At 35.8% G+C, this 13,867-nt stretch overlaps 1 protein-coding gene across 3 annotated transcripts in view; it reads right to left on the bottom strand.

The window, feature by feature from the left end:
* Positions 1 to 13,867, bottom strand: part of UBE2Q2 (ubiquitin conjugating enzyme E2 Q2) — a 65,716-nt gene that overhangs the window by 43,589 nt on the left and 8,260 nt on the right. For 2 of the 3 annotated variants that reach the window (XM_019441344.2, XM_019441343.2), the window contains exons 2-3: positions 10,086 to 10,187; positions 5,500 to 5,604 (exon numbers count right to left, since the gene is read on the bottom strand). In XM_019441344.2, the coding sequence (XP_019296889.1) occupies positions 5,500 to 5,604; positions 10,086 to 10,187 (207 nt within the window). The remainder of the gene's footprint in view (positions 1 to 5,499; positions 5,605 to 10,085; positions 10,188 to 13,867) is intronic. The other variant, XM_019441345.2, reaches the window with a different exon arrangement.

Genomic DNA, 13,867 nt, shown 5'->3' with positions numbered 1-13,867 from the left:
AGTATTCAAGGAACACTCTCCATATACATTCCCAGAAATCCTTTCTAGAAATAAAAACAGAGGACATGATTCAGGGATATATTTTTGGAGGTGGGAAGCAACCATGGAATACAAGAAACGGCAATAAGCAAAGACATAATCACACCAATGGTTAAGTTGAGGCAATTGTTGATAATTCAGCTGGGAAGCCATATTCTCTGACCAGAGAAAAACTAAAAATAGTCCAAAAGCCACCTAAGAATGTTAAAAAATTTTTTCTAAAGAACTCTTAAGAAGAAATTGACCCTCATGTCCCAGTAATCCAACTTCTAAGTATGTGCCCAGAAAAATGCTTGCACAGGTGTCCCACGAATATAGAGAAGAATGAACATGGTAGCACTATTGCTTTTATTTTTTTTTCAATATATGAAGTTTATTGTCAAATTGGTTTCCATACAACACCCAGTGCTCATCCCAAAAGGTGCCCTTCTCAATACCCATCACCCACCCTCCCCTCCCTCCCACCCCCCATCAACCCTCAGTTTGTTCTCAGCTTTTAAGAGTCTCTTATGCTTTGGCTCTCTTCCACTCTAACCTCTTTTTTTTTTTTTTTTCCTTCCCCTCCCCCATGGGTTTCTGTTAAGTTTCTCAGGATCCACATAAGAGTGAAACCATATGGTATCTGTCTTTCTCTGTATGGCTTATTTCACTTAGCATCACACTCTCCAGTTCCATCCACGTTGCTACAAAAGGCCATATTTCATTCTTTCTCATTGCCACGTAGTATTCCATTGTGTATATAAACCACAACTTCTTTATCCATTCATCAGTTGATGGACATTTAGGCTCTTTCCATAATTTGGCTATTGTTGAAAGTGCTGCTATAAACATTGGGGTACAAGTGCCCCTATGCATCAGTACTCCTGTATCCCTTGGGGTAGCACTATTCCTAATAGCAAGCTGGAATCAACTCCAATGGATAAAAATGTTATGGTGTATTCAAACAATGAAATACTGAAATGAAAAAGAACTCCAGCTACACATAATATGAATAAATTCAAAACACAATGTTAAGCAAAAGACAGACATGAAAGAACACATATGACTCTTAACATGAAGCTTAAAAACAGGCAACAGTAAACCACATTGTTCAGAAAGGTACATGTAGATGATAAAACTAGAGAAAAGGAAAAGATTAGCATAGAAGGGAATGATTATCTGGAAGGAGCCTCCAAAAGGTTTCTAGTGCTAGCAATAGTCTGTTTCTTCACATGGGTGGGGACTGGGTGGTCATTCCCAGGTATTCACTGTAACTATTACACTAAACTTATGGACAAAAGATGGAATCAAACCACTCAGGAAATACAAACTATTTAGAAAATAAATACACTACATTTTAAAACTTATGCAATGAAATCAAATAGCGCTAAGAAAATGTATACTTTTGTTAAAAAAGCAATTTAAATCACAATGATCCAATAAACTAGAGAAGCAAAAGGAGAGCTAAGACTCACACAAAAATAAAGAAAATTAGATTTAAAAAAATAAAAGGACTGATTCTTTCAAAAGACCAATAAAACAGACAAGCTTCTGGAAAGTAATCAACGATAAAGAAAACAACTTTAGAAATGAAAAGAGCTTCATAACCATAGATTCAAAAGTATAAATGAAGTCATCATTTTTTTAGAATCTAAAATTACTAAAACTGACTAAAGGAATGGAAAATATGAAAACTAATACACGGAAAAACATGGATCAGGCTCAGATTTTCATTTAAACCAGGGTTTCTCAACTTTGGAAGTACTGATAATTGGTGCTAGATAATTCTTCGTCATGCACGACTGACCTGACATTGTAGCACATTTAGGAACATCCTTCTTCCCACAAAATGCCAACAGCACCCCCACCCAACCAGTTGTGACAACCAGAATTAACTCTGGATGTTTCCAGAGGCCTCATGAGAGGCAAAATTGGACCCTGCTGAAAATTTTATTTAAACTGCCCTCAATCTTAGAAAAAAACACACAAAGCTTACCAAGTCATCTTACAAGACTACATAACCTTGATACTGAAATGAAACACAAGAGCCTAAAAAGAAACAAATAAAAAGAAGTATATTACAATTGCACTTAAAGTAGAAAAAGCCAAAAATAAAGTATTATCATATCCATCATGTCCCTCTGGCTGCCACCTATGCAGGTGCTGAGTATTTATTATGAATACAAGGATGATTCACAACTAGTAAATTTCTTCACACAATTCACAAATTATATCTCTACATAGAATTATATGCACAATCATGAAAAAACAAGGTAGATCTACATACACTGTGTCCATAATGTATTGTTAAGTGAGAAACCTAAGGTGCAGACATTCCACAGAGAGAAAATTGAACATAGAACATAACATATTTCTCCCATTTTCTCTCTTTCCTAAGTCTCCACTAAAATTATAGTGAATAAACCCTATATAAATACACAATGATAACAAAAAAGGAAGTGGGGCTACCAGCAGTAAAGAATTCACTCATACTAGCATATGACAATACATGGAAGAATAGTAATTAATGGAGCAAACAAGTAAAATAGGTTAGGGAATTATAGGAGGCTAATTTGTCCCAGAGCACACTGGAGAGACTCAAGACTCTAAGACACCCAGTAACCTGGACAGCAGGAGTAATGAATAAGCCAGAAAACAGATTAACCAAAAGCCTATACCCAGAACATATTGTCCAATCCCCAAACACACTGCTCCCCCTTATGTCCTTAAGCAGAACCCAGGCAAACATATCTACCTTAAGCAGGAGATTAGAAGGTTTCATATCCAAACAAACCAAATAAACCAATTCCAGCTGACATTTATTATTATACCAGGAAATACAGGGCTGGGGAAGTGGGGTTGGAAATCCCTTTAAATTCCTCCTAAAAAGCTATCAGTTGACAAGTCTTGGCCACAAAGAACTCTCAGTCATCTTTTTAGTATCTCTCTAAAGGAATATATGAATAAGAAAGGGAGGAAAAAAAAAACAGAAATATGAATGAGCAATATAGAATAAATAGATATTTGAGGAAAGTCTTCAAAAAGAAAAATTAAGACCAAGATGAACTAGAAAAAAAAAAAAACTTATTAAAGAGAAAATAGAGATGGTAGAGAGGGAGAGGTTAAGGGTAGCTTACCTTAAGGGTGGCTCCTTAAGGACACTTATGAATACAACTATAAATCAGAAATAAAATGCTATGAATAAAGAATCATCAGAGAACAAGAAAAAGCTCTTAGAATTTATGATATATCATTGGAGAGGACCTCCAATGAACCACATCCCTAGCATTCATCCCCTTATCTGGTCCCCTCCCAAAGCCAATCTGGGCTGGTCCCATGACTTGCTTTAACCAATAAATGTGGTAGAAATGACACTGGGCCAATTCCATATCTAAGCCTTAAAAAGGCCTGACAGCTTCTACTTTTGTGCTCTTGGAAGCCAAAAATTAAAAATTCTGACTACCTTCATGAATAAAGAGAAGCCAAAAGAAAGGGTCCATCCAAGAAGAGGATGAGATGCCATGAGAAAAGATCTGGGTGAAGAAATACCAAGGTACCACACATATGAGTTAAAAAGCCATTCTGGACATTCCAGAGCAGTCATGTTTCCAAATGACTACCAGTCCCAGCCACTATCTGACTGTGCAAGTGAAGCCAGCAGAAAAAAAAAAAAAAAAAACAACTGTCCAGCTAAGCCTAATCAACCCACACAATTGTAAGAAACAGAATAAACTAAGTTCGGGGTAACTGGTTAAGCAGCAATAAATCAAAGCCAAAAAGTTTTGCTGTCCAAATAATATATTCAAAAATATATTTGAAAAGATAAACTTTTCATATTTGAAAAGAAAAAACTTCCAGAATTTTAAATTAAAAGATAGAGACAGAATATGGAGACAATATAAAAGATACAAGGACTCAAGTAAAGAGGTCTAAAATCCCATTAGTAGGCATTCCGAAAATGAATAAAGAAAATGGAAAGGAGAAAGTTATCACAGAAAAAAATACAAGCACACTTAACCAAGGAGAAAGATTAAGGAGTCCACTTAGGAAAAAGACCCATCTATACTTAGTGTCCAGCAACAGGGCAGGGGGTGGGGGGTGGGGGTGGGGGAGAGAGAGACCACAACTAAAAATACTCCATTGTAATATTTGAGAACACCAAGGAAAAGATGAACTCTTAAAAGTTTCCCAAGTTAAGCATAGAAGAGTAAGACTTAAAATGGCATCAGGCTTAAACAGCACCATTGGCTAAAAGATGACAGTGCAGTCTTTGATATTCTGAGGGAAAATTATTTTCAACCTAGAACCACATATTCAACCAAATGATCAAATGTGACCATAAAATGTAATAGTATGTAACATTTATTTGTCATTTACTATGTGCCAGGCACTGCTCTAAATGATTTACATGTACTAACTCATTTAATCTTCCTAGTTTCTCCCAAATATAGGTACTACTACTATTTCCCCCATTTCACAAACAAATTGATGCACACTGTGGTTGGGTAATTATCCCAAGGTCAGACAGCTAATAAGCAGCAGAACCAAGATTCAAACCTATAGTGGTCGGGCCATATATTTTTAGATGTTAGAACTCAGAAAGTGTACTACTCCTTCATGCTAGGATTCTACTTGAGGATGTACTCAGGCAAAATGAGAAAGGGTAAGCAGAAAGGTAACATGAGATCAGGTAACAATGGATCCACACTAGCAGAGGAGACAAAAATTTCAAATGACAGCTACATAGCCAGACCAGAGAACAACCTGCTAAGACTGGTGCAGAAGAACCAAAGGCTCCAGAGAGACAGAACAGAAAAGGGACAGGACACCACTTTCTAAACTAAGAATTATTATAAGGAGGACACTGCAAAAACAAAAAGCTCTTGTAAGAATGTCGTAATAGAAAACTCTATACCACAAAGTCCTAATGATAAATAATAATTCATATGACTAAATGTAACGGTGTTTTAGGAAGGGGAGATGGCCCGGAAGCTGGGTGGTCTAAGAGCTAAATCCTTATCTACTTATAGTACAAAGTCAATAAATTAAGCCGTAAATAGGTAAATCTGGAAATCCAGAAAAATCAGAGGTGGTGGTGAACTAGTAGGCACTTCAATAACATACGGGTTAGGCCTTAAGAAGCACAGATAGGCTTAAGGAGATGGCATTCCAGGTGAAGGTCAATGAATAGGCAAAGGCAAAAAATTGAAGAAGAAACAGTTATGGAAATCAGGAATGTTAACAAAGACAAAAAGGTAGCTGGTAGTCCGGGGGAGGCAGTTGTTTCCCTGGTCAGGTCATAGTAAATACCAGCAGCTCCAAAGACTAAAAAGGTTATTTTTAGTACTTAAAATAAAACAAACAATTCAACAAGACTAACTTCTAAATAATTTGTATAATAAGAAGAAAAATTATCCTGGTTTTACTTTTGCTTGAGACAATTTATTTTAGCTCTTGAACACTAGAGAATTTTTACTTTACCTGACCCGTGGGTATTGGTTGATCTAGCATCTCAACATCCAGGAGCTTAGGAAGGTTATATAATCTGCAGAGTTCACATATCAACCACTTCAATTGCTGACGAAGCTACAAAACACATTTCAGTAAATAAGCATTATGTTAAAGAGCCCTTAGAAGACATGAATAATGCTATGACTATTGTAACCAATCCAGTAGGAAATGAAAAAGTTTGTTACTGCTCAGTTACAACTTACAGATAAAATAACAGTCTTTAAGAAATATTTTTAGGGGCCCCTTGTATAAGAAAGTTACTATGGCCTGGGGCACCTGGGTGACTCAGTCGGCTGAGTGTCCGACTTTGGCTCGGGTCATGATCCCACTGTTCATGAGTTCGAGTCCCGTGCCAGGCTCTGGGTTGACAGCTAAGAGCCTGGAGCCTGCTTTGGATTCTATGTCTCCCTCTCTGTCTCCGCTCACACTCTGTCTCTCTCGCTCTCAAAAATAAACTTTAAAAAAAGAAAAAAAGAGAAAGAAAGTTATGGCTTGAGTACAATCCCTACAACTAATACCTAGCAGAATGACAACAGCAAAAGTGCCTGAAGGAGAGCTCTAGACATTGTCCAATTTTCAGTTGCTAACTTCTTTTCTTAGAAACTTACAACTTCAGACAAGAATACATTTACATTAATGAGGCTACAAAATATAGAGGCAGTGTTGTTACACATGGGTTATCAAATTATACATTCCAGTCATATTCATTTACAAGTAGAGACAAATGTTGTCTAGCAGACAGACCCTTGGAATCTAGAGGAACTTGGATACAGCATCTAATTCCCTGAGTTTTTGAGGGTCCCCATCTATAAAACAAGGAAATTGAGAACTTCTTATAATGGTAAAGATTAAATAAAACCTTCTGGGAAAACATTTGGCACTTAGTAGGTTCTTAAGCATTTGTCTAAAAAAAAAAAGGAAAAAACTCACTAGGAAAACTGCATGGAATAACTCAGTAAGTTCCCATTTTTACACCCAGGTTGTTTCGTAAATATATTTAAGCAAAGAAGGTAAATTATGTTTATGAACATGTCTTTCATTGTTGGAAACGAACAGTTTTTAATGTATAAGTTTAGGAATTGTGGTCTAAGAACCATGTTCAATACTGAGTAAACTTTACCTGGAACTAGTAAGGTAACTTATTTCACCTGGTCAGGAATAGTTTCCTGGATGTCTCTGATCAAGAAAAGAGATGAAGAAGCAGGTTTATGAAGGACTAAGAAAACAGAAGATTAAAATGGGTTAAACAAAGCAAAGAATAAGACTTTCCAAAGTAGTCAAAGGAACAAGCAGAAATTAGGAAAGCTGAACAGTAAATTAGGATTAAAAAAAAAATCCTCAAGCTTAAAAGGCAGCAAAGCCCCTGTGGATTTACCCCTCCAACGAGCTCTGCTTTAAGAACATAATGAAGATAAGAAAGGGAGACCTGGACACAGACCCAGCCACTCCAAGTCCTGGCAAAGAAGAGTGCTGTGGCAGTGCTGTGGGAAGAGCAGCAGTGTAGTAGAGTCATACCAAGCAACAGGAAAAACAGGGTTGTACATCTTTCAGGAATTTCAGTTTCACCCTCCTCCCCCACCAATCCTCCCAAAAGCATTTGAAGGACGGAAGAAACTAAGATGGTTGGAAAAGATTTAAGAAATATTTAGAAGGTATTTAGAAACTTACTAGATAGTTTGGGGAGGGGAGGTGTCAGGAAATATAGGTATAAAAAAACAACTTTTAGTTCCCAGTTTCAGGCACAGGTGTGTAAAGCTTCATTATTTCATTTTGTCCCACTCACAATCACAAAAGAGAGTTACTGAAGGGAAACTTGATGGGGGTGGTAGAGTACTTCCAGGCAGGTAAGTTTAAATTCAAATGTAATCATTTTTAACAGCCATGGCACATCCAAGTGAGATTCCCTGATCTATGTGATATATAAACAGTTATATGGGTTTGAAACTTAGGAGATAAATTTTAGCTAAAGATACAGATTTAGGAATCCCTGGAATATAGACTATAATTTAAATAACAGTAGTCAAAGATTTCTCAGAGAAAGCACAGAATGAGAAGAGGCTGACCAAGGGAGAAGAGCTCAGGGAAGACCAGGGGAAACAGGAGACAGTAAGTAATCTGATGCAATTCTTCGTAAGATTATCAGTTCCCAGAGGACAGGGATAGGACTTGACTTTTGTATCCACCACTTATCACAAAGCCTGGCATAGAAGCCAGTCAATTAAAAACAAAAACAAAAAAGCTTCCATGTGTTCTATTAACAGTTTCCTGTATACACGGGGGGGGGGGGGGGGGGGGGGGGGGGGGGGGGGGGGAGTATGCATAAACTCACATAGATAGCACAGATACAGTTTTTTGTTTACAACATTGTATGCGAAAGGGGCCAGGTTATAAACAATATTCAGTGCCTTGCTTTTTCACTGGTAGATCCTAGAAAGTTGCATGTGTTTCTATGGAAAGACTGGCTGCATTCTTTTTAATTACAATATAATATTATATCATAAAACCATTAACAGTAATTTTTATTTAATCAGCTTTTTACTGACAGACTTTAAGTAATAAAGGTTTGTTAAATGGAGAAATGTTTTAACAAGGGAACAATCAACAGTTTCTAAATGGTGCAGAGAGATCAATGTTAGGGTTAAAGGAGTCCCTGGATTTGGCAACTAGAGATTAAAAATCTTGGTTCAACAATGAAGACAGAATCCAGATTATAATAAAAGAAGTAAAGCAAAGGTGAGGAAATACAGCTTATTCTGTCAAGAAACTAGGTTATAAAATAACTGGCAGAGACTATTAACAGTAGAGGGTGATTTGTTTTTTGTCTTTTATGTAAATATATAAATTTTTTAGAATAAAATGAGGCCCACTTTTGCCCACTTTTATGCTGTCATTTTGAGTATTTTTGGACGAAAAATTTTAGATACTGAAAAATAACCCAGTCATTTCTACTATTATAACTTACACCTTTAGATCTTTTCAGAGATAACCTCCTAAAGGAGATAGCAGTAAGGAGGTTATCTTTCCCTGTCCTGTCACTCCCCTGCTACAGATGTGAATATGTGTGTCTAGCTTTTTACTTTTACCTCTAACCTTCATGGCTCTCCAGATCGACTTTTTTTTTTTTTTTAAGTTTGTTTATTTTGAGAGACAGAGACAGAGAGAGAGAGAGAGAGAGAGAGAGAGAGAGCGGGGGAAGGGCAGAGAGCGAGAATTCCAAGCAGGCCCTGCAATGTCAGCACAGAGCCCGATGTGGGGCTCAAAGCCACAAACCAAGAGTTCATGACCTGAGCCAAAACCAAGAGTCTGAGGCTCTGAGCCACCCAGGGTGCCCCCAACCTACTTGTAAAATACTCTTCAAACTGATGTTTTTCTGTTAATTTTAAGCATAAATGTGTTTAAACCACCTATAACTCATTTTGACAAAAATCTGAGGTAAGATTCTAACTTCCCCCAATGGTCAGTTCTCCCAATAGTATTCATAGAATAATCTACCTTTCCTTTTATTTTAACTCATTTTAACTTATTCTGAATTATCAATTTCATGACTCTGTTTCTAAACTTCTATTGTCTTTGTCCAGTCCAGTGCCAGTATACAATATTTTTATTTAATATCTTTTGGACAACTCTCATTACTTTTTTCAACTATTATTTTTTTATTATTTACTCTTTAAACAAACTTTAGAGTCATTTTGCCAAGTTCCAAAAATAAGACTATTGGGACTTTTAGGGGAATTAACTGCATTCAATTTATAAATTAACATGAAGCTATGGAGATAACTGACATTTATAATACGGAGTCTACCCATCTAGGAACACAGTAGTCAAGTCTTCCATGTTAACTTTAATAAAGGATATAAAACTGTATAGAATATGACCTCAACTACTTAGAGTCTATGTATTTTACTAGCAAGAGAAAAAATACTGCTAGAAAATAGCTATCATTGTCAACAGTGGTTACATCAGGCAAAAATATTGTAAAGGATTTTTATTTCCCTTCATTCACTAAGTTTTCTTACAATAGTTGCTTAGTTTTATAATAAAAAAGTTGTTAATTTTTTTTTTGTAAAATGGAAAGTTACATTTCTTGGTACATTAAAAAAAATCCCAAAAAACCAAAAACACTTTTTCTGGCTTTTACTGCAGTTACAGACTCCTGACAGAGAAAGCAATTCCCTAACACTAGCATTGATGTCATTCTAGCATTATTTCCCCTCACATCCACCTCAGTTCTTTTTCCCTTTTTCTACCTTTTACTTTGGGTAGTGATCCCTACCAAAAATGCTTGGTTGGTTTAATAATCACAATTCATTGAAAAGAGACCACTTAATTCACCTAAATTAAAGTTTAACTAATGGGGAATAAAAAAGATAAATCAGGTAGTAAATAGAATTTGAAGGCCAGAAAACAAACAGACAAACAAAACTGGTCTTCAGCTCCTTTAAGATTATCAAATAATCATTAATCAGACTTTTTTTTATTATATGATCTCTTAACACCTAAGTTCTATATATAATGTTTTTGAGGAAAAAAGAAAGTAGCTTGGCTTATTTTCTCACCGAATTGTTGTTCTTAGTGTCTTCTAGACGTTCCAGAACTGATGTCAGATTTGGGTCATCGGAGTCCACAAACCATATTGGTGAAGAAGACGGGTAAGATTCCTGTTACAAAGACACCTATGTTAAACACATTTTCATACCGACTAACCTAGATATGCAAATACACTACACCACCCACCAAATAGCACAATGACCATGGATTTAAGTAAAATATATCAGGGGGAAGAAAAGCAACACATTAACATCTATGACTGGAGAAAAGTTTCTTTTTATGGATATTTTTTAAAACAAAGTTTTATGGTATAATCTTGCCTGCTCCATGTCAGATAATCTATAAATTTAAAATCAAACAAAAAGAGTTTACCCAGCAAGCTAGTAGCATTTAAAATAGAAAATAATACACGGCAAAAGTTATGTTTTATCAAAAGCTGAAAAAAAAAAACAAAAAACAAAAACGGTACTCAAGCACCAGGAAGATGGACTTCCTTCCCTTACAAAGAATGGTCAATCATGGCCTGGATTCTCCAGCTTTAACATTTTTTTTAAGGGCTTTAAAATCTGGAATCATAAATAAATCCCTCAAAAAGCAAAAACAAAAGACAAAAAAAAAATTAAAAACCAAAAAACCTCACAACCTTGAAGTATAATCTATAAATTTAAACCATACTCACTTTTGCCTTTTAATATAAGAAAGCTACATTTAAAAAAATTTTTTTAACATTTATTTATTTTTGAGAGACAGAGAGCAAGGGAAGGGCAGAGAGAGAGGGAGACTCAAAACCTGAAGCAGGCTCCAGGCTCTGAGCTGTCAGTACAGAGCCTAATGCAGGGCCCAAACCCAAAACCGGGAAATCACGACCTGAGCTGAAGTTCAATGCTTAACCGACTGAGCCACCCAGGCACCCGGAAATCTACATTTCTAAACTTTATCTAGATGAGATCTAACTCCATTTTTAAAGGTAAAGCAAAGGAGTACAAACTAGGCACATGTTTTTAAATCCATATAGACGTTAAAATGCTTTTTTAAAAATCTTCTCACTATACTCTCTGAGCAATTATAGAAGTTACTTTAAGTTTTTCTCCATTAGAAAATTGGCCCTAAAAAAAAATTTAAAAAAAAATCCCATTTAATTTTGCCTTTTTCCTAATAATTTTCATCCCTTCTCAGACTATAGAGAGGGATGTGGTTTCCAAAGGAACAGATCTCTTTAATTAGGTTAAGGTTATTTCCTAAATATAGCCAGTGTTAGAAGGCAGAACAAACAGCAATATAGCGACCATATGCTACATACAGCTTTCACTTGCCATTAGAAGATGGGCTTTTGAGACAGGCATTCTTCTTGTACAGCCACTGTCTGTGTGCTACAGCTCAGAGGTCAATGATGTTCTTTAACACTGTAGTGAGCGACCTCTAAAACAGTCCCAATAATCCTACTGGTAATTCCCTCCCCTAGACCTAATGACTCACTTTTAGCAAACAGTACATCAAATAATGGGATGTCATCTCTAGGATTAGGGTGACAAAAAGATGAGAACTTCTGTGTTGCTCACCCTCTCCTGCTCTTTTCATTTTTTCTGACTGAAGCCATCTCCCTATTGAGAGGCAAGAGACAGTGCAGCCTCTGACCAACTGCCAGCTAGAAACTGCAGCCCTCAGACCTGAGGCCTGTAAGATTAATCCTACCAAAAACGATATGAATGAGATTGGAGACAGATTCTCTCCCAGTCTCACTTTGAGAGCACTGCAGCACTAGTCAACCCCTTTACTGTCTTGTGAGAGACTCGGAGCCAGGGAACCTGATAAGCCATGCTCAGATTCCTGACCCACAGAAACTGAGATAATTTTTGCTGTTTTAGGCTGCTAATTTTGTTACAGAGCAATATATAACTAACTCGAGTTCCATAAAATTCCAACATTTTATTCCATTGCAAACTGGGTACTATCAAGAAATGCTAGTTATGTATTTTTAAAAGCACAATTACATATGTTGATTTTTAAAAGTTAATGAACAAAGCACATGCTTTTACCTACAATAGATATTTACTTTGTTCATTTGTACTGTTTTCTATTGCAAGTTAGGGAAAAGTCATTAATACTAGATACTAGCAACAGAACAATTAGATTCTAGTCATGGAAAAACAATTTTGCAGAACAGGATTAAAGCAGCATTGCTTTAAGAACTATAATCTCAATTTCATTATAGTTCAAGCCAAACGGAACAGAGTATTTTTAAAGCACTTTACCAAGTATTCTTTGAAGAACAAAAAATTGTACTGAAGGAGGATATCATTGTGTCTATTTGGTAATGGTTTATTTTGTTTTCCCACTCCTCTAATTCTCATGGTGTCCCAAATCTCTACACAAAAAGAAACTTGGTCTTCAAAATTAATCCTATTCTCAAAGAAAACTATTTATCGAGTATTGCATTTTCCTCTTCAAATTCTTCAGCCAAGTTTAGGAACATACCACTAGACCTTAGTTTTGTATTTGATACCTTAAAAACAACAGTAACAACAACAACAAAACCTAGATTTAGAATTTCACTGTGTAGATTACTTCTACATAAGCAAAATAAAATATATGAACTGTTGCTCTGGACTAAAACCCCTTAAAACCATATTATGAGAACTGAAACAACAAAAAATTATTGAGACCAGTTACCACCCATGACATGTTCTTCCATTCCTATACATGAGAAGGTAGGATATATAGTTGATCTAAGCAACTATGTCAACAATTTTCAAAGTGGGGCCCTTGAACCCCTAGGTCCAAACTACTTCTACAAGAATATAAACTGCCTTTTTCAATGTATTGACATTTGCACTAAAGGTATGCATACAATGGTGTGTAAAACTGCTGGAACCTTAGCACAAATAAAGGCAGTGACACCAAACTATACTTATAGTCATGGTATTCTTCACCACTATGCATTCAAGATATTTAAAGCACAAAGAAAAAGGTGTTTTAGTTAAGAATATCTGTGAAGAAGTTATTTTACTAAACCTCAAATCCTTACATAGGTCTTTTTAATATGGCAACTGATGAAATGGAATGCACACATGAAAACTCCTACGGAATACTTGAGAAAAAGCATTTACGTGACCGAGCTGTGAAGTAAACTAACCACTTTAATGGAACACCAATTTTACTTGAAAGGATGACTGACAGACAATGGTTATTTCAACTTGGGTTTTTGACAGAGGTTTTCTCAAAAAAAAAGAGTGTTATTTCAAGGAAAGCAAAGGACAGTATTTATTATTGCCAATAATAAAATTCAAGCTTTCAAGCAAAAATTAGAATTTTTGAAAACCTGTATCTACCACCATGAGCTGGAGAGCTTTATCTTAACATAATGCTTTCATGTTATATAATAAACATATCAACATTTAGAAGATTTCAGTGAACGTATTTTCCAAATAACCAATGGATGTTATAAATCATGCAAGGGGGCAGGGGATGGACTAAATGGGTGATGGGCATTAAGGAGGGCACTTGTCTTGATGAGCACTGGGTATTATACGTAGGTGATGAAAATTCTACTCCTGAGGCTATTTTACTATATGTTAACTAACTAGAATTTAAATAAAAATTTTTTGGGAAAAAAAAACATGCAAGAGAAGATCCATCCATTCACAGTTCAAGAAAAACCTAATTTTGGTGAAGTATTCAAAAAGAATAACTATAATTGTTTAAATGGCTATTAAAATATTTCTACTTTTCCAACCAAGTGTCTGTGAGAGGCTGAATTTTCTTCATAATATTTCATTCAAAACAACATATC

The sequence above is a fragment of the Panthera pardus genome, unplaced genomic scaffold (genome assembly GCF_024362965.1).
Source record: "Panthera pardus isolate Hobbes unplaced genomic scaffold, ASM2436296v1 HiC_scaffold_24, whole genome shotgun sequence".
Classification (NCBI taxonomy): Eukaryota; Metazoa; Chordata; class Mammalia; order Carnivora; family Felidae; genus Panthera; species Panthera pardus.
This window is presented reverse-complemented; position numbering and strand designations above follow the sequence as displayed.